This window comes from Melanerpes formicivorus, unplaced genomic scaffold (assembly GCF_026170545.1).
Source record: "Melanerpes formicivorus ecotype bairdi unplaced genomic scaffold, bMelFor1.0.p_v2 SCAF_24, whole genome shotgun sequence".
Taxonomy (NCBI): domain Eukaryota; kingdom Metazoa; phylum Chordata; class Aves; order Piciformes; family Picidae; genus Melanerpes; species Melanerpes formicivorus.
In genome coordinates this window covers 9,554,537-9,574,541 of record NW_027142376.1, presented here as the reverse complement: position 1 = coordinate 9,574,541, position 20,005 = coordinate 9,554,537, and the positions used below count along the sequence as shown (strand labels likewise).

The 20,005-nt window shown below is 43.7% G+C and overlaps 1 protein-coding gene across 4 annotated transcripts in view; it reads left to right on the top strand.

The window, feature by feature from the left end:
* Positions 1 to 20,005, top strand: part of DNAJC13 (DnaJ heat shock protein family (Hsp40) member C13) — a 51,253-nt gene that overhangs the window by 5,467 nt on the left and 25,781 nt on the right. For 3 of the 4 annotated variants that reach the window (XR_010989059.1, XM_068152862.1, XM_068152861.1), the window contains exons 2-22: positions 1,406 to 1,486; positions 5,474 to 5,549; positions 6,012 to 6,161; positions 6,522 to 6,563; positions 7,639 to 7,839; positions 9,543 to 9,749; positions 9,840 to 9,935; positions 10,086 to 10,177; positions 11,166 to 11,332; positions 11,429 to 11,508; positions 11,588 to 11,757; positions 12,541 to 12,640; positions 12,894 to 13,001; positions 13,549 to 13,704; positions 14,412 to 14,468; positions 15,708 to 15,829; positions 17,009 to 17,084; positions 17,510 to 17,605; positions 17,758 to 17,901; positions 19,033 to 19,047; positions 19,516 to 19,598. Coding sequence is in view for 3 of the 4 variants with exons in the window: in XM_068152861.1 (XP_068008962.1) it covers positions 1,406 to 1,486; positions 5,474 to 5,549; positions 6,012 to 6,161; positions 6,522 to 6,563; positions 7,639 to 7,839; positions 9,543 to 9,749; positions 9,840 to 9,935; positions 10,086 to 10,177; positions 11,166 to 11,332; positions 11,429 to 11,508; positions 11,588 to 11,757; positions 12,541 to 12,640; positions 12,894 to 13,001; positions 13,549 to 13,704; positions 14,412 to 14,468; positions 15,708 to 15,829; positions 17,009 to 17,084; positions 17,510 to 17,605; positions 17,758 to 17,901; positions 19,033 to 19,047; positions 19,516 to 19,598 (2,319 nt within the window). In the remaining variant the exon portion in view is untranslated. The remainder of the gene's footprint in view (positions 1 to 1,405; positions 1,487 to 5,473; positions 5,550 to 6,011; positions 6,162 to 6,521; positions 6,564 to 7,638; positions 7,840 to 9,542; positions 9,750 to 9,839; positions 9,936 to 10,085; positions 10,178 to 11,165; positions 11,333 to 11,428; positions 11,509 to 11,587; positions 11,758 to 12,540; positions 12,641 to 12,893; positions 13,002 to 13,548; positions 13,705 to 14,411; positions 14,469 to 15,707; positions 15,830 to 17,008; positions 17,085 to 17,509; positions 17,606 to 17,757; positions 17,902 to 19,032; positions 19,048 to 19,515; positions 19,599 to 20,005) is intronic. The other variant, XM_068152863.1, reaches the window with a different exon arrangement.

Below are 20,005 nucleotides of genomic sequence, written 5' to 3'. Positions count from 1 at the left end.
GGTGGTGGTGATTGTGCTGGTGCTTCACCTGAGGGAATGAATTCTTAAGCTCATTGCAGCTGGCTGTCCATTCTTTATTTTCTTGACTACATAACTGTTAAAAGTCTTTGCTCAGAAAGAAAATAGCCTGAAATTGTAGAGGAAAGAAATTAGCCATGAGCTGATGTTACAGGTCATCCATCTCCAAATGAGAAACCTTCCTTTACCAAATCATAGAGAGCTAGCTGAGTGTAAAAAGGGAACTGGGGTTGTCTGAATTCAGCTGGATACTGACTGGGGCTGGATTACTTCAGCATTGCTTCAGGCTACTAATGTGAATTCTTGCAGAAGAGCTTCTGAAGTGTGTGATATTTTGGGGATGCCACATGTAAAGTTGTGAAACTGAGAGCAGTAAGTGATCAAGAGCAGGGAAGCCTGTTTTGGCACATTAAAAAAGGAAAATAACGCTGTAGCAGTAAACTGAGAGTGACAGTTTCACTCTTGCCAGTTAAGGAATGTCCACTGAAATGCCTTGTGAGTAGTAGCAGCAAAGGGAAATAAAAGTGAGTCCCAAGTCCTCAACATGGTTGGTTTCAACCATGGAAGGTAGCCTTCAGTGTTCAGAAGCACTCTGAGATCTTGGCAGTTCCTAAAGCTGTGATCTAGTCCAGCAGCTGTGAGCAAGTGTGACTGAATTCCTGCAGTTTAGGGAATAAGTATTCATGTGTGACTTCAGTGGTGGGATTGCTTAAACTTTTACAACACAGGGTACTCACTCTGCTCCTTAATCACAGTGCTTGGCTAATAAGTAAGTTTCTTAACTTCAAATTCCATTTCAGACTGGAAAAATAAGCTGTTCTAGCTATCCAGACTCCACCCTGCTGCTTTGTTTGGGGAGTTTGTTTTTGTTTGGTTTGGTTAACAGTTTTGTTTGGGGTTTTTTTATTGTTGGTTGGTTTTGTGGGTTTTGTTTGCTTTTGGTTTTCTGAAATGGCAATTGATGTGGCTTAGCTGGAGGGCAGCAGGGCACTCATCATTTTCATCCTATAAAATCCTCAGGAGTTAAGTGTTACAGCAGTGGTGTAAAGTACACTTGGATGCACATGTGCAAAGGTGCAGCAGAAGGTGTGTGACTTACAATATCTGTAGCAAATAGTGGGGCACAAATTACTGCCATCTAGTACTGCTAAAGAGCAGTGTGTAACAATTAGTGAGGAAACTAATTGTTCAACTCCATGTGTAACTTAGTCTGTGTATTGTTTGGTAAACAAAAGTATCCCTGATTTTTTTGTGTGTGTAACTGACAAAAGCAGAGACTTGAGTGTTTAAAAACAACCTTTTTTGTCTTGAAGCATATTGATGATGAGTAAGCTTTGGTTTTCAATGAAAATCATGACTCCTAACAGGATGGCTTTTCTGTTTTCAGGTCTTGGCACAGAATGAATATAATTAGAGAAAACAGAGATCTTGCTTGTTTCTACACAACAAAACATTCATGGAGGGGAAAGTAAGTAGTTTAAAGTTCGGAGGTTTTATGTTTTGTGACATTTTTCCTCTCCATTGTGTGATTTAATGACATAGTTCCTGTATTGAGAGATGAAAATTGCACTGAAGTCTCCTGCTGCTCAACCTTTAATGTATCTTCACTAGAGTAAGTCTGGGATTTAAACGTTGTGCTTTAGCCTCAGAGCAGCTTCTTGGAGGAGTAGTGGCTCCTGTACCGTAATAGATGAGGGTCACTAGTCCACACAGACTTAAGTTGTGTAATAGATTATCTGTTAAACTGCTCAGCAAGATTGTTTGAAGACTTCTGTTGCTAGAAATACACTTTATCGCTGGTGGGAGTTTTGGATCAAAAAAAGACTTTCCAGTGATGCTTCTGTCTGCAGAAGCTGAAGGAACTTCCACTGAAACTGTTGAACTGTTATAGCTGGCCTCTGCTGTTCTGTGTTTAGAGTCAGCAGCTGTGCATATTTCTGAAAGCTTCCCAGGACTTTGGTTGGTGTCCTTGCTCACTGTCCCTTCTCACACACATAGTAGCACTGTGGAACTATCATTTTTCCTTTCTGCCTAAACAAACTCAGCAAAGAGGGCATGTTGTCTGCTCCCCAGGAGCATGAGTGCTGCCTCATTGTAATGATCATACTGAGAGTTGAAACTGGCTTCTTTTTTTCGGTTGTTTGCTGATTGATAGGAAGAATTCATCAAGCATGTAAGATTAGGAATGCTAGAAAGGGAAGGAGGATGGGATTGCAAGGAGTGGTAGCCACAGATCTTTCTCAGATGTGCTCTGAAGAACCATGAAGATTGCTTCAGCGTCTAATCAAAGAGCTTCCTGCCTTTTTGTCAGCAAAAGTTAAAGTCCTAGGTAGTTCAGAGTCCACAGTGGACTGAGCAACTGCCTGAGGGTAAAAGCTTCTGTCTACCAAGACAGGTTCGTGGTTCACTTCAAGTAAATAGTTCAGTTTTAGGGTTCTGGCTGATGAGTGAATTGAGTCTCACCTGAGTTAAGATCCTGGTGTTTGATTTTGTGTCTTCAAGGCTTAGTTATAACTGCTTTAATACATATTTAGAGGTGAAGTTTTGGGCAAGAGATATTTAGGAAATGTAGGAAGTGACTTGTGAGTCACCCCTGTGCAACAAGACTTGGTCTCCTGAGTCTGTCTAGGGAGAGGCAATGCAGGCCCTGCTAGCTCAGCACATCTGCTGTTCTGCCTCATGTTCCTTGTCAGATCACATATTAGGAATGCTGGATGATAACTGTACTTCCAGATATTAAGATGCTGGGTGGAATGTGAGAAAAGGAAGGAGCTCTGATATTTGGAAGCTGTTTTTTTAACTGTGATGGTGGCAGATTCTTATTCTGCCACAAGACCTGAAGTGAAGAAGTGCTTCAAGACTTGTGAGAAGTTCTTCAGAGCAGCATAAACAGACCTTATTTGTAAATCCTATAAAAGGCAGAATACCCACCCAAACTGTGCAACAAGAGCATAGGGAGCAGTTGGCTTCTTGAAAGGATTTTCTTATGATCCAAGAACTGGACTGCTTTGTGGCAGACTTAATATAGTGGAATTATTGCACCAGCTTGTTTGATTAATAATGGGAAATGGTAGGGGAGGAGATCGATATCCTTGGCCTTGCTGTTATGAGAGAAGACAACGTGACGGAGCAGCCCTGAGTGTATCTGAAGCCTGTGCAAAGTTTGACCTCATGCAGAAATGATGGCTTGTGCTGCAGACCTGGCAAGTGAGAGAGAAGAGATTGCAACACAAGAATATAGAAGGAGAAGGAAGAAACTACCTGCTGCTGGATAAAGTGTCTGATCTGGCAGGCTTCCAGCTCAGCCATCAGCCATCTGCTCTTCACCCAGCAAACCCACAGTTCACCCAGAACTGAAACTGAAATCCCTACACTGAGTCAGTTTCAATGTGAAGTGCTAGCCAGAGTGTGTTGGTTTGGTTGAAGAAAGGCATCTGTGTTCAGATTCTGGTTTTCTTCAGAGAATGCTGGTTCAGGTTTGGCTTGAGATTCTGGGCACGACTGCTTTCAGAGAGAAGCACCCTAGAACACAGTTGGTACTCGTAGTAGGGGATTAGTCATAATGTACTAGTTCAAATTCTGGGTGGTTCTGTTGCAAAACCTTCTGATTCAGAAATATGTAAATAGCCTTTATATAAGACTTGATTCAGGATCTGTTGTGAAGATTATCTAGGAAATGAAACCATGGTAGAGCTTCCGTTTTGCACTTGCTGCATCTGGATGTCTTAGCTTTAGCTCCCTGCTGCTTGGTTTTGACATGCCTGAGAAGCTAGCAGCAACCTTTCTCCAGCTTCTCTTTAGGTACTGAGGCAGTTAACATATCTGTGATGTCTATGCACAGTGACTAGTCGTGTGATGGACTGCACACAGTCATCTCAGGCTTGCTGAGTTTAGTAGCCTAATTTTTTCAGCTTGAGCAAAAATTAGACTTGGCCATAGTAACCCTTTGACTAGTGAAAGTGTTGTGACCAGGCATGTAAAGTGGATTATTTTGTTGCAACTGTTGTCTGAGCTTCAGAGAGGTGCTTTAGAGTATTGCAGTAATGTTTTTTCCTGTCTGCTAGTGTTTTCTAGAATTTATTTTGGTCTGGTAGTACTTTCCAGTGCAGGTTCCAAGAGTCTTTGGCCCCAAGGTAGCCAGTAACGTAGAAGATACGCATAAGGAAATGTTCAGTAGTATTTCACTTTTATGTCCTCTTCATGGCTAGAGGAGCTTAACATACTATAAGAGTAAAGAGAGAATACTGCGATGGGCTAGGGACTGGCTGGATGGCCAAGCCCAGAGAGTGGTGGTGAGTGGTGCCACATCCAGCTGGCAGCCAGTCACTAGTGGTGTGCCCCAAGGATCAGTGCTGGGCCCCATGCTCTTTAACATCTTTATTGATGATCTGGATGAGGGCATTGAGTCCATCATCAGTAAATTTGCTGACGACACCAAGCTGGGGGCAGGAGTTGATCTGCTGGAGGATAGAGAGGCTCTGCAGAGGGACCTCGACAGGCTGGACAGATGGGCAGAGTCCAACAGCATGAGATTGAACACATCCAAGTGCCGGGTTCTGCACATTGGCCACAACAACCCCATGCAGAGCTACAGGCTGGGGTCAGAGTGGCTGGAGAGCAGCCAGGCAGAGAGGGACCTGGGGGTACTGGTCGATGGCAGGCTGAACATGAGCCTGCAGTGTGCCCAGGCAGCCAAGAGGGCCAATGGCATCCTGGCCTGCATCAGGAACAGTGTGGCCAGCAGGAGCAGGGAGGTCATTCTGCCCCTGTACACCGCACTGGTTAGGCCACACCTCGAGTACTGTGTCCAGTTCTGGGCCCCTCAGTTTAGGAAGGAGGTTGACTTGCTGGAACGAGTCCAGAGAAGGGCAACAAAGTTGGTGAGGGGTTTGGAACACAAGCCCTATGAGGAAAGACTGAGGGAGCTGGGGTTGCTCAGCCTGGAGGAGACTCAGGGGAGACCTTATCACTCTCTACAACTACCTGAAGGGAGGTTGTAGACAGGTGGATGATGGTTTCTTCTCCCAGGCACCCAGTACCAGTACAAGAGGACACAGTCTCAGGCTGCGCCAGGAGAGGTTCAGGTTGGATGTTATGAAGAAGTTCTCTACAGAAAGAGTGATTGCCCATTGGAATGTGCTGCCCAGGGTGGTGGTGGAGTCACCATCACTGGAGGTGTTCAGGAGGAGACTTGATGGGGTGCTTGGTGCCATGGGTTAGCTGTGTGGGTGGGTTGGATTGGTTGATGGGTTGGACGCGATGATCTTGAAGGTCTCTTCCAACCTGGTTTGGTTTATTCTGAAAATAAAGGTTTATTCTAAAGTTCAGACTAACAACAGAGAGAATTCCACATCTGTTGTGTAACAGTGGCCTGTTTACAGCCTCTTGGCATCATTTTTGCAGCCCCACAGGGCTCTCCTGTGGCTGCAGAAACTGACAGTCTTCTGCATTCTAGGTACAAGCGAGTGTTTTCTGTCGGAACTCACGCCATCACCACCTACAACCCCAACACACTAGAAGTTACAAATCAGGTAACTTGCACTTTTGGAGTTGATTTTTGAGTCACCTTAACCATCCAGAGTAGCATTCAGCCTTCAAAAACTATAGTCTGAGAAGATTTCAGCAAAACCAGAAGGTATGGTAGCTGCTACAACAGCTCACATGACAGAAAGGTGGTGTTGCCAATACTCTGTGGGGTTTGTGCTTTTAGGCAGCTTGTCTTTACTGGCCAATAAGCAGTGGTTTGCTTTTGGGTGTGCATTCTGAATGAACTGGGGTAAGTTTGATCACTGTAAGGCTATGTCCCTGCAGGGACTTGAGACACAGACACACACTTACTTTGAAGAGCATCAGATAGGCAGCTCAAGCTGTCACATGGCATACTAGCTATTGTCTCATGACAGCAACTTGTTATCAGTGCTAAGGGTTTGGAGGGGAGGAGATGTAGCTTTGAAACTACTAGCATGATAACCTAATTATTTTCAATTCTCTAGTGGCCTTATGGAGATATCTGTAGTATTTCTCCTGTTGGAAAAGGACAAGGAACAGAATTTAGTCTCACTTTTCGCAAGGGGAGCGGGAAAAAGTCTGAAACTCTGAAGTTCTCCACAGAACACAGAACAGAACTCCTCACTGAGGCACTGGTAAGGTCTGGGACTTGGCTTTGCTTTGGTGGGAGGGGTTTTGTCTTCAAACAAGCAGTAAGTACTTGGTTATCATTACCATTTGTGGTAGCTTCCTATGCTTTCTTTCCTTACAGAAAAAGTAGGAAAGTAAGCTGTCATTTGAGCTGTTCTGTTAATGAGCTTGATCTAGCATCAGTTGCAGCAACTAATGGATGATTCTTAACTAGTGAGTAAAGCTACAAATTCTGAGTGTGTTAAACTGCAGTGGAATGGTGAGGCTTAGTCCGAGTCCCTTAAATCAAGGTTAGCTTAAACAGAGACTTCCTGAAGAGAACTGCTGTGATATTTGCATTCATTCTTGACTTCTTCTAAAAACAGAGATTCAGGACAGACTTCTCAGAAGGCAAAATCACAGGACGGGTAAGTGTCTGGCTTGGCTGGATCATGTGTGGTTCAGTGACATGATCTCAAGACTTCTGTTAATGCTTGTGCTACATGCACTACCTGAAGTAGCTTTTGTAGGTTTGGGCCTGAAGCCTTGCTTTGAGAAGAGAAAATTGGAAGTCTGTTCAAAAGCAATGGCAACCTTTTCAGCAGTAGAGTATCCCAGTTCTCTTCACTTGGCCTGAGCCTTACAGTGGTACACACAAAGAATTGGTGTTGCTGCTGAAGTAAAGGCGTTGCTGTCTGCAGCTCTCATTTGGAGAGAAGAACGAACTGAATAATGAATCCAAACTTATGTTTTAATCTTTACTACTTCCAGCACTTTACTTCTAACTCTAAATATTTTTCTGCCTGACACCCTGGACATTTGATGTGGGAATATTGTGTCCTAGAAGGGTGTCTGTAGGTCAGATCGAAGATGAGATTGCCATTTAAAGAATTTTGGTGATACAGTAATCAGCTCCATATAAGCCTTGCTTGGCTTTGTTTGGGTTTGTGTCTGCTGGTCACAGAAGGTAACACTTACAGTAACTTAAAGCATTGCATAATAAATCTTCAGTGATGAGCATGGTAACCATGCTGGGATATGGAGGTCCCCTTTGTCTTACTGTGCTTTAGAACAGACCTCTAATTTTTCCTGCTTTCATTTAGTCTGTAATGGAATACGACCGCAGGAGATGAAAAATGTGCACTGTAGTGATTAGGTTTAACTTGATTAGCTGAATAACAGCCTCTGCTGCAATTGCTGTTTCCTTGTCTACCTGCAGTGCACATAGTCTGAGCAGACCACCTTCTGTAGCAAGAGAAACTTACTCCTTCTGGAGTGGCTGTTTGGGGTTTGCTGTTCTCTTTTAAGGATGCATTGTTGAAGCTATGACTTCCTTGTCAGTTGACAGCTCCTTTCCTTTGATTCAACGTGTTCTTAACATAGAAAAGAGCATTAAGGGAGATGATACCATTTGTGAACTTTATACCCATGCTGCTTACTGGATTGTGAAAGAACTATTGCTGTGTAGTAAAGGAGTGTGTCTAAAAGTAGCTCTCTCTGCAGAGGTATAACTGCTACAAACATCACTGGAGTGATACAAGGAAGCCTGTGATTCTGGAAGTGACTCCTGGAGGTATTGACCAAATAGATCCTGCAACAAACAAAGTCCTGTGCTCCTATGACTACAGAAACTTTGAAGGCTTTGTTGATATTACTGGCTATCAGGGAGGCTTCTGTATCCTCTATGGGGGATTTAGTAGATTGGTGAGTACTAAACCAGAACATCTTGGTATGGTGCTTGATGTGTTTATAGCTGTGTATTTAACATAAGGCTTCACCATCGTCTGGGATACAAGTATGTGCAGCTTTGGGACCTGGCTGTGGAGCCTCAGGGTTTGTTGGTGGGTTTTAAAGCCTTTTCCACAGAAAATCAGTCCAAAACATTGGAGAGCAATGCTTGGGTGTTTTGTTTTGATTGGTTGGGGTTTTTGTCTGGTTATTTTTTTCATATTTGGAAGGACAGAGTATAAAACATCTAGTTACTTCTGTCTGGGTAGTGACTATACTGTGAGGTGGAGCTTCCTGGCACTTCTCAAAGTTACAGAGGTGACAGGCAGTGTTACTCATCTCTGATGGATTCCATCAGAAATAGATTGAGCAGAGATGCTGCTACCTTTTTAGCCTGTGGATTGATGCTCGGTGGCATTGCTTGGCAACTACTGCAATGTAATGCTGGTTTCAAAATCCTGGAAGGGTTTCTGTGGACAATACTGCGAGCAGCTGAAATGGATCTTTAGGAATTAGCTCGTAGTTACTAATGTGGATGCAGCTACCTCAGGCAGTGTGAACAAAATGGGCTTCTGGTGTCTAAATTTGGCTTTCCCCGTCTTTTGTACTGCAGCATGCTTTTCTCTAGCATAAAACTAGTAGTATATAACATCCTCTAGAGCTGCTCCAGGCTTGCCTTGCAGGGCTGGAGAACAGCCCTCACAAATAGCAGCTGGGGCTACCGCTGGGGCTACCACTGTGGCTCTCTGGCTCCTCGCTCCTGCCAGGCTGTGAGGATCTGTTGCCAAGGATGGGCAAGCATGTCATGCAGACACACTGGTGTGCAGCAGGGTATCTTTTAGCAATAGCTGCTGTAGGGTTTCTGTTTTTGAAAGGCAAATGTGAGCTCAGTAGTGGATCTCTTGTGTAGTAAATACCGCTTTTCTTTGTATCATGCACTTAAAAAGGCTGCTGGAAGGGTTGTCTGTTGCTAGATGGAGGATTATTAGTTAGTCATGAGGTGTTGGATGACAGGTTGGACTCAATCTCTGAGGCCTTTTCCAACCTTATTGATTCTGTGATTACTTGTGGAAGGGATTTCTTGAGCTATGCCATGGGTAGTCTGCTTTGGTTAGGCCGCACCTTGAGTACTGTGTCCAGTTCTGGGCCCCTCAGTTTAAGAAGGACATCGAAACACTTGAACGGGTCCACAGAAGGGCAACAAGGCTGGGGAGAGGCCTTGAACACAAGCCCTATGAGGAGAGGCTGAGGGAGCTGGGATTGTTTAGCCTGGAGAAGAGGAGACTCAGGGATGACCTCATTGCCCTCTACAACTACCTGAAAGGTGGTTGTAGCCAGGAAGGTGTTGGTCTCTTCTCCCAGGCAACCAGCACCAGAACAAGGGGACACAGTCTCAAGCTGCGCCAGGGGAGGCTTAGACTCAAGGTGAAGAGGAAGTTCTTCACCGAGCGAGTCATTCATCATTGGAATGTGCTGCCCAGGGAGGTGGTGGGGTCACCGTTCCTGGAGGCGTTCAAGAGGAGATTGGACGTGGCACTTGGTGCCATGGTCTAATCATGGGGTCTGTGTTGCTAGGTTGGACTCGATGATCCTCGAGGTCCTTTCCAACCTAAGTTATACTGTGATACTGGGTTTTTTAACCTGGTTTTTGTTGGGTTTTTTCTTGTCAAAATTTGCAGCACCTGTTTGCATCTGAGCAGAGGGAGGAAATTATCAAAAGTGCAATAGAGCATGCTGGCAACTTCATAGGTATCTCCCTGCGGGTAAGGAAAGAGGCCCTGGAGTTCGAGCAGTACTTGAACCTTCGCTTTGGGAAGTACAGCAATGACGAATCTGTGACATCCTTAGCAGAGTTTGTTGTTCAGAAAATAACACCTCGACACATGGTAAGGGTACCCCCCTGAACTGACCTTGTTCGTCTGTAGTGCTGAGAATTCTCTGTCCTAATGTGCCTGTTGGGTTTGGTTTTTTTTAAGGAGCCTGTGAAAAGAGTGCTAGCTCTTACGGAAGCTTGCTTGGTTGAGCGGGACCCAGCTACCTATAACATTGCAACTTTGAAGCCATTAGGCGAGGTAAGAGGCAACCTTTCTCAGTGTCACTTCTTCACATACAAGTTCTAGAAGGTGATGGTAGGAGGAATTTGGGAATGTACATAACATGGCCTTAATTTGTAGAGTACAAAATATGGCTTCATGAATGTGATTGTTCTCTCTTATTTTTAGGTGTTTGCTATAGTGTGTGACTGTGAAAACCCTCAGCTTTTTACCATTGAGTTCATCAAAGGGCAAATTCGGAAATACTCTTCAACAGAAAGGTAACTGGGGCTCCTGGGGCTACACTTCCAAGTGGAAGTTGCCATTGTGGTCCTTGCAGGTTCTCAGTTTCTGCAAACTCTGATCCCTGGAACTAACTCAAAGCAGTCTGCCCCCTACAGACCTAGATTTGTTACAGGATCTAAATCTCTACCCTTTACTTTCACCCCAGTGCTAGGCAAGTCTGTCCAGAAGGTTTCTGAAGGACACCTAAGGGTGTTGGACAGCTGGACACAGCCTGTTTCTGCAAAGCGGTTTTGTTCTGTGTGTCATACTTGGTTAAGCAGTACAGCTGAGACAAGGAAAGAAAGAATGGTTTAAGTGATATGGAAATGTAAAGCTCTGTCAGCCTTTCAAGCTCTCTGCTTGAGATTGTTAGCTCTTTCAAATAGAATCAACCAAGACAGGGCAGTCCCTGAGTGCACTTGCAGTAGTAATGCAGCCTAATCCTTCTCAGCACGCACAGGGCTGAATTGGCTTGCAGCATGTAACTCATTAACAGATAATCTGGGGTTTAGTGAAAGGCTACAGCTGGCTATAGTGTGTCCAGCTCTGTCTTTACCATGAATACAGGGGCACTTGGAAGGTAGTGTCTTCTGCAGAATAGAATAGAATAAAGCAGGTTGGAAGGAGATTGGATGTGGCACTCGGTGCCATGGTCTAGTCGTGGGGTCTGTGTTGACCTCGAGGATCATCAAGTCCAACCTATCCTTTCCAACCTAAGTGATACTGTGGAAGAAACCTTTAAGATCAAGTCCAACCTATCATCCAACACTATTTAATCAACTAAACCATGGCAACAAGTGCCCCATCCAGTCTTTTCCTAAACATCTCCAGAGGTGTAGCTCTCAGCACCAGGATTAATAAGAGATCCCAGGCGTTGCTGCCTTTCATTCTGTTCCTTTTTTCCCCCCCTGTTTGTCTTAACCTGGGTCTTTGGCATCCCTTTTCTGATGTAAATTGTATGGGTTTTTTTTTTCCCAAACACAGAGATTCTCTCCTGGCTAGCTTGTTAGATGGAGTGAGAGCTTCTGGTAACAGAGATGTCTGTGTGAAAATGACCTCCACACAAAAAGGCCAGCGCTGGGGATTGCTCAGCATGCCAGTAGATGAAGAAGTAGAGAGCCTCCATCTGAGGTTTTTAGCTGCTCCTCCAAGTAAGCTACTGCCTCTTACATGCTTTTGTAGTGCTCTTCAGAGCACCCAGGGATGTATTCAGGAACATTGTGCTTAACTTTTATGTCCTCTTCCAGATGGTAACTTTGCAGATGCTGTGTTCCGGTTCAATGCAAACATTTCCTACAGTGGGGTGCTACATGCAGTTACACAAGATGTAAGAGTAAATCCTTTGCCCATCCCTTTAAGATGTTGCTAGTGCATAAGGATATTAATGATTGTTATTTCTGAACCAGGGTTTGTTCTCAGAGAACAAGGAGAAGCTCATCAATAATGCCATAACAGCACTGCTCTCACAGGAGGGAGATGTGGCAGCGTCTAATGCAGAGCTTGAAAGCCAGTTCCAAGCAGTAAGAAGACTAGTGGCTTCAAAAGCAGGCTTCCTTGCCTTCACTCAGCTCCCAAAGTAAGTCAGAATCCATTGATGATGTATTATCCTTAAAACTGGGAACTGGAGTTAGGCATCACTTCTGAAAGCCTGGCAGCCTGTACATACAGAAGCATTGTTACTTCAGCAGTATGAGACTGATATAAAGCTGTAGAGTTACCTGAGAATCCCAAATGATCCCAAAGCTGGTTTCTTTTTGCTCAATGCTCTTTGCCTTGAGTCCAGTACAGTTTAATGTCTTTCCTAGTATAAAAACTTCTAGCATGTACCTTCATCTGTCCTTGAAGTAGGCAGTCTCATTCTTTGTTGAGGCTGCTGCTTCCATCAGTACACACCAAAAGTTCATGTTAGGAAGTTGAGCTCGAGCCCTACAGTAAGTGCAGGCCACTTGGAGTTTGTGTCTGTGCTGGGTAACATAAGCAGAAAATCTGCCTGGTGTTCTTTGGAAAATGAAAGAATTGTTTGGAGTGTTTCTGACTCTGGACTGTGGGGTAGCTGAATGCTATAAGGAGTGACATATGGACTCAGCCCAAAACTGTATGAAGTCCTTTACTTCTGTGGGTGGTGTCCTGTACTGTCACTGTCCTGTAACCACAAAAATGGTCTGAGTGTGATGAGAGCACACTCAGCTAAAGGTAAGAGTGAAGTCAAGCTTTTCCTACTAAGGAATTCCCAATTTATGGGTATGTTAAGGTACTGGCTTGCCCAGTGCAGTGGGAGCAGGTCACCTTGGGTCCCTTCCTGGACACTCTAAAGTTTGCTTCCTCTCTGACCTTGGTGGTTTCTCTTCCTTTTCAAAAGATTCCGAGAACGATTAGGAGTGAAGGTTGTGAAAGCTCTGAAAAGGAACAATGATGGAGTAACCCATGCCTCTATTGACATGCTTTGTGCTCTCATGTGTGTAAGTACTGAACTGCAGATTCTTTCCTTTTGGCGTATGTGGGCTTTAATCTACTGAAACTAGCAGGCACAGGCACTGCCTTTCAAACTGTACTGTGCTAAAACATGAAATAACCTGTCCTCTGGTGGCTTCCTGCTGAACTTGAAGTGGGATGTGCTAGTTACTGGTTCAGAATGTGGCTTTGTGACTACAGCTGTTAAGAAGAGAGGGTTGAAGCGTGACTGCATAGTGAATACTTTCACTTTTTTTGTAGCCCATGCACGATGACTACGACTTGAGGCAGGAGCAGCTGAACAAAGCTTCCCTTCTTTCTTCAAAGAAGTTTCTAGAAAATCTACTAGAGAAGTTCAATTCCCATGTGGTAAGTCAGATTTTGAAAACAGATACCTTCTTTAAGTGCTTTTCTTAATTGCTGGGAAAACATTTTTGTCATACTGGAATGTACTTGGAGTGTATTTATAGCTGCAGTTGAAGCACAGACAATACAGCTGTCTCTGGCACTGAAGCTTGTTCTAAATAGGTTTGGGTCTTGACAGGTTAGAGTGGAGCTGTCTGTTCTGCAGAACTGGAGTGTCATGCAGTGAATGCTTCCGTGTTCACTATGGAATCTGGGTGTACTGTCTAACTAAGCATAGTGTATGCTGTTACTAAATTAGAAAAGGTAGTGTACTGTACTGCTGTGTGTGAGCTCATGAGTCTCCCATGTGCTGTAGGAGCCAGTGCTTCACCAGAGCATTGCTGTAATCAGGCTAATGGCACTCTTGGAAACTTGGGAGTTTCATCTGCAGACTATCTCATGCCATGAAAGGAAGAACGCCTTCAGCATCATGAGTACTGAGTGAAATCTGCATGCATGCTCTTTGACAGGGGAGAAACACTATTCCTGTGACATGTTTTCCTGATTCCAGGATCATGGGACAGGTGCCCTAGTAATTAGCTCGCTCCTGGACTTCCTGACGTTCGCCCTGTGCGCTCCGTATAGCGAGACTACTGAGGGGCAGCAGTTTGACATGCTGTTGGAAATGGTGGCATCTAATGGAAGAACACTATTTAAGCTCTTCCAGGTAAGACTGCATCATTTTTTTTTACCCTTATTAGAGGCCTTAGGTAGTCAGTGAATATGAATTTTTTTTCTTTTTTTTCTCTTGAAAGACAAATTTGCCTCCTGTTCAGCTGGTTAGTGTGCCTCAACCTTAGTGACATCTGCTTTGTCAGATGTCAGTGAGGTGGCTATTCTGTAGTGAATGATGTGCCAAATCACTGTAGAAAAAAAAGCCTAAGACTTTTTTCTTAGAATCACTTTAGAATACCAGTTAAATATTTAGCTGGATTCAGCAGATGCCCAGGTCTTCCTCTCCTGAGAGGCTGACTCTTTTTTTTGTCTCTCTTGGTAGAATGAGCGTGACAAGTTACAAATCAAGTGTAACATCCTTCTCATTAGTGAGCCTGCAAGAATTCTAGGATTTTCAGCTAAGAGCTCAATGTTTTCTTTCCATAAAAACAATATACTTCTCTTGGCTAGCATCAGCTCATGTTAGAGGCTCTCCAGCATTACTGCAGCTTCTCTGTACACTGCTGTGCAGTGCCGAGGAGGCCATCTGAGAGCTGCATGATGGAGTCTTGTATAAGGTGTAGGATAGGAACTCTTCCTGGGGCTAGCTTTTGCCCAGAACTAGAGGCAGAACAGCTACATGGATGAGTTAAACTGAATTGCAGGTGATCTAACCTCCAAATCTTGCACTTGGATCATTTTGTCCATGTTCTCTTCTAGCACCCTTCCATGGCAATTGTGAAAGGAGCAGGTTTGGTAATGAAGGCAATAATAGAGGTGAGAGCTTTATCAGTGTTCCCTGGCACAGCATACTTAATGTGTGTTGGCTGTTTTGGAAGGGCAGTCGCTTCCCAGCAGAAGTTTATATTAGCTTCTCTTGGGGCAGTGGCAAAGTGGGGAAGCCGCTTAGTTGTGAGGGGTTTAATGTAGCACCTTGCTTTCTCTGACACTTGGGGGTTGGGAAGCATGTGAATTGGGATGTTAGGCAGTGCCTTGCATGTTTTCATACTGCAGTCAAGATCTGGCTGTCAATGTTGTGTGTACCTCAGTCACCAGACTTGTCCTGCATGTTAAAGAGGGCCTGCCAAGGGGGAGAGGCCATGTGTGCTGCAGCGCACCATCAGATGGAACATGACTGAGATTAGCAGCCAGTGATGGCTCAGAGCAGGCTAGTGATGCCAGCCTCTGTTCTTCCTGCTTCACCAAAGGGTGATCTGGCTTTGTTAGCTTCCATACAACAAGAGGTATGGGCCAAGCCTGTACTGCTCAGGGAGTGCTCATGGTTGTTGCAGGGTGACCTTGCTAACTGACTCCCAACACTTCCTGTGTTGAAATTCAGGGCTTAGATTAGTGCCTCGCTGTATCCTAGTGGCTTATGCATCTCAAATGCATCTGGTACTTGCCTGGAAGGAAGGGAGTGAACACTTGCAATAGAGGCATTAGAAATCTGCAAGTTTCCATCGATGCACATGGTAACATCAACTAAAAGTTGCTGTGCTGTTGACTACAACTCCTGCCATTTGAGCTATAGTGGGACATGGGCAATTAAAAATGCAGTGAAAGCTCTTTCTTAATTACTCACTGCAGCTGATGTATCTTGCCTGAGTGACTGCCTTACCTGTGTGACTGTCTGAACAGCACCAGTTATTCTTAAATGATTACTGCTGATCAAAGTCAAGCAACAAGTGCTTTGTTTACCTTTAATTTGCAGTTGTTGTGCAGAAATGGTACTTGTGCTGTCAACCTCCTGATCTATGAGGGGGGACATGCATCTTACCCTGTCCAGTTACTTTCCTCACAGGTGTAAATACCGTCGATCTGCTCCATGGCTTTGCTACTTCTTTGGTCAGTTGCTCTTGAGAACTTGCACTTCAAGCCCATCATACTGTAGCTTCTGGCTTTTGGGATTTTAGTTGAAGTAACTGATGGTCAAGAAGGCCTTGGAACTGTAAACTAAGATAAAAGCAGCTTAACTAAGATTCTTTCTTTAGTAATCATCTTGCCCTGTTTCCAAAGGAAGGTGACAAAGAGATTGCTACCAAAATGCAAGACCTTGCCCTCAGTGAAGGTGCCTTACCTCGTCATTTGCACACTGCTATGTTTACAATAAGCACAGATCAGAGGATGCTTACCAATAGGTATGTCAGTCTCACCTAATATTATGCTTAAAAAGTCTTAAGTGGCCTAGCTAGCATTGAGACATTGGGAGGTTAAGGAAGAGAGCATACAGTTCTTCAGGAGAGTATTTTCTGTGGTAGCTGATATGTATTTAAGTAGGGCAAGCTGCAGCTGAGGCTGCAGCCACTTAATAAACCTTTGATTTCAGTTTTTTTTCCTTTATGAAGCAAAATGAAACTTTGGTTGTTTGCTCATTAAAGGCTCTTTTTGAGTATTTATTTATTATTTTTTCTCTGAAAACCTTAAGGGGAAAAAAAAGACAAGTAGCATGTCTAGAACTTGTAAAGAGGTTCAACTTGTATTACATGACTGTTAATCCTGGTGTGCACACCCCAGGCATCTTGCCTGCAGTTAGCATCACCCATCCTGTATGAGAGAGATCTCATACAGAAAGGATTCCCTGAATTCAGCAGTCAGTAGAACTGAGCTCTGAGCCTGAGCATGTGCTGGGGTGGGTACATGAGAATTGCATTATTTCCACCCAAATACAAGGTTACAGAAGTTTCAGCTGTGTGTTTCTGAAGTGCTTTAAGAGTTGCTTAGCAGTGTAACAAGTGGAACTTGTTGTCACTGTATGTCATCCAAGGGTCAGCTAGTATGAAACCTTCTGTCGTGCTAGTTCTGTTTTGCAGCTAACACTGACAACTCACTTGTAAGCAATGATTCAGTTCAATGCAGTGGAAGCCTAGTGATGAATGTTGGCAGAAGGTCAGTTGGCATAGAAGGCAGGCTCCCAAAAAGGCTTTCCTAGCCAATAACTGGTATGAAGAGCTTCAAGGAGAGCAGTTAACAGTTCTTTGATGGCTTTTAGACTCTTAACTCTAACTTAAGACTGACTGGATAAACTTGGTTATTAGATGATTAGCTTTTGCTCTATTGCTCAAGTGTTCTTTTGAGGTCTAGATCCAAAAGCATGTGCTGCTGCTGTTCCACTAACTTCACTGGAACTTCTTAAAGGCAACACTTTAAAGCATGCTAAGCCTATTTTTGAACTAGAATAATATAATGCTTTGTGCTCTTACCCAAGAGCACGAAGCTCTTGCTCATCTTCATTTCACCAGCATGGTAAGGGTGTCAGCTTAGTGGTTAAAACTATTTGAAATGAACACATGGTTTGCTAATTTCAATTGCTTTTTCAGGCAGTTAAGTAGACATTTGGTCGGCCTCTGGACAGCTGAGAACAGAACTGCTATGAACTTGTTGAAACGTATTTTGGTGAGTAAATGTAGGATATGGAGTAGGGAAAAAATAACATCTGAGAGCCTGCAGTACTGGAGGACTTAGGGCAAGAGGGATGCCTAGTCTGGGACACCAGAACCCTGGCATATGCTGTTTAAAGGATATTGGTGGCTGTGGGATCAGCTTTCTTCTTCATGCAGTCCTTAAGTGCTCCTTTAAGAAACAGAATGTAGACAGGAGCTCTGCTGTACTGAAGCTAATGATGTGCCTCTGGCAACTGGTTCTGTTGGGTGGTGGCACTTCACTAACTAAAGGAAAAAGCTGTTGTAGCTTGACATGCTTGCTTAGAGGTAAACAGAAGTTCTTTTTTGGCAGCTCTAAAGAATTGTCTCATTCCCTAATGTGATGGCCTCTGGTCTGTTAGCCACACTTGTGCTAACACCCGTTTAAAACGTCTTTAGCCACCAGGTCTGCTGGCGTACCTTGACAGTGCTGATCCGGTTCCTGAGAAAGATGCTGACAGGATGCACGTTAGAGATAACTTAAAAATCGCAACTGTAAGTAAATGTAGCTGTCTCACCTCCCATTATGTAGAGGTGCAGCCACTAGATGACTGGCCTCATGCAGATGCTTGACTGTTGCACTGCCCTGCAATCAGACAAGCTGGCAGACCTGCAGCTGCGAGTGACTAACAGGCTTTATCCTGCAGGATCAGTATGGCAAGTTTAATAAGGTGCCAGAGTGGCAGAGGCTAGCTGGAAAAGCTGCAAAAGAAGTTGAAAAATTTGCCAAAGAGAAGGTGGATCTGGTCTTGATGCACTGGAGAGACAGAATGGGCATAGCTCAAAAAGAGGTAAATGTGTTTGGAACTCTGCCACTTCACTTAAGTGTATAGAGGAACACCTACCAATCCATGAAATCAGGAGTATGACATCATCAGAAGGGTAGAAATGCAGAAGACTTTATAGCTGTGCCTCCTTTTAGCAAACCTGCCTCTTACTACTTTTCATCTTGGGTTTGAAATGGTTTCCATGGAGAATGGAAAGCAGGCTTCACAGATTCACAGGTGAATGGATTCCTTCAGCATTATGTATTAAGCTTTAAGCTTGTTCTTGCTTTAGCCAGCCTCATCAGTCTGGCCTACAGCTTATCCATGTTTCTTCCAAGAGAACTATACAGGAGAATAGGAAATTCTTTGAAATGTGACAAAACCAATCTTTAAACTACTTTTGGCAGAAACTATGAAATAGTCTTTGTATCCAAAATTCCACATTCATCCTAGTGATATTTTAGTTATGGAACCTGCTTGAAGAGGCTTGAATATAGATGAGTGCTTAAATTGCAATATAAGACTGTACATAAACCCACAGAGTGATAAGTGATTGCTTTGATCTGAAATTATTAAAGGATAGCTCAGGCACTGCTTGGGTTCTTACTGTTGGCCTCCTTTAATTTCATTGTTGTGTTCTGTATGACAAAGTAGAATCATGAGGTGTTTCCCTTAACTTTCTTTAGTCTCTTGACTAAGCTGTTTTTTGTGCATTGTGGGAATGAAACTATATATGCAAGGAAGGACGAAAAGAGCAGTGCAATGCAGTGTTGAAAATGTCCATCTTCATACTTGATCTGATGTAACAATAAGCTGTAACCTGAGAGAACCTTGACTTAGTAAAATCTAGCTCAAGTTTGTAGATTGTGGCACAGAATTCTGGAATAATGGCAAACGAGGTTCAAAACAAAGCATCTATGGAGAACTCTGGGAAAGAGTAGTGGAAAGGCAGATTGCACTTTAAAATCTGCTCTAGATGGTTTAAAAATACCACTTCTCTCTCTGGAGTTCTGAGCTGTTTGATTGCACAGCAAATGTACTCAAGTGTAACTCAGAAAAGGTAGCAAGTTTGGTATTACCACTTGGAATTGCTGCAGTGGCTGTGGCTTGTTAAATGTACCTTCTCTTTTTCTTCCACCTTTCCACCACAACCAGGACAGAAACAATGTGGTGAGTCTGTTTCTGCTTCTTGTGTGGGTTGTGTTGCTCAGACTTGTGCTTGCATGTGGTACCTCATGTAGAGTAGATTGATTTCATGCTTGATCAAACTAAGGAATCTTTCAGTGTCCAAGACAGGTTTGTGGCTGACTGGTGTGACTTGCTCTGGTTATTTCCTCTCAAGAGCAAAGAGGGGAACTGATGAGTGCTTATGGTGATGGGGAGCAAGCTTTTCTGACTGGTAACTGGCTTCAAAAAGAATGACTTGTTAAACAGCTGAAAGCTTCCCTGGCATGATTTAACTTGGTGTAAATAACACTTGTGGGAGTCTGTTGCTATTACTTGCTAGAAAAGAGACCTTACTTACCAGGCTTAACTTAGTGTGGCTTTGAAGGAGTGAGAAAGCTTAGCTTTTTACTTAGTAGAAACAGATACTCCCCATCATCCCCTTCTAACTTGTGAAAGGGGGCTGTTTTGCAGAATGTTCTTCAGAAGCCAGTGATACTGAGGAAACGACGCCAAAGAATAAAAATAGAAGCAAACTGGGATCTCTTCTACTACAGGTAAAACACCACCAGGAATGTGGCTGTCAGGTACAAGTTATTACTGGGCTGGGTATTGCTTAGTATCTTCTGGGTTGCTTTGGCTTCATTACAATTTCTACCTGCCTTGAAACAGTACAAGTGCTTTTTAACAGGCACTTAGGAAAGATTTAAATCCCAAGATATTCTTACAGATTTAGCTTGCCTTTGGGAAAGGGAGGAATTTGGCAAGCTTCTCAAATGCTAAACTTCATCCATTTTTCCCTTGCACCAAAAGGAAGAGTGAATAACAAACTGCAGGTGCAGATCTGCATGATGTTGACGGCTGAGTAGAGAACCATTGCAGTGTGCTGTTGTCAACCTATAAGCTACTCAAGATGCTCTAACTTTAACTGGAATAAAAATGAGCTCAAGGCAGGCAAAGAGAA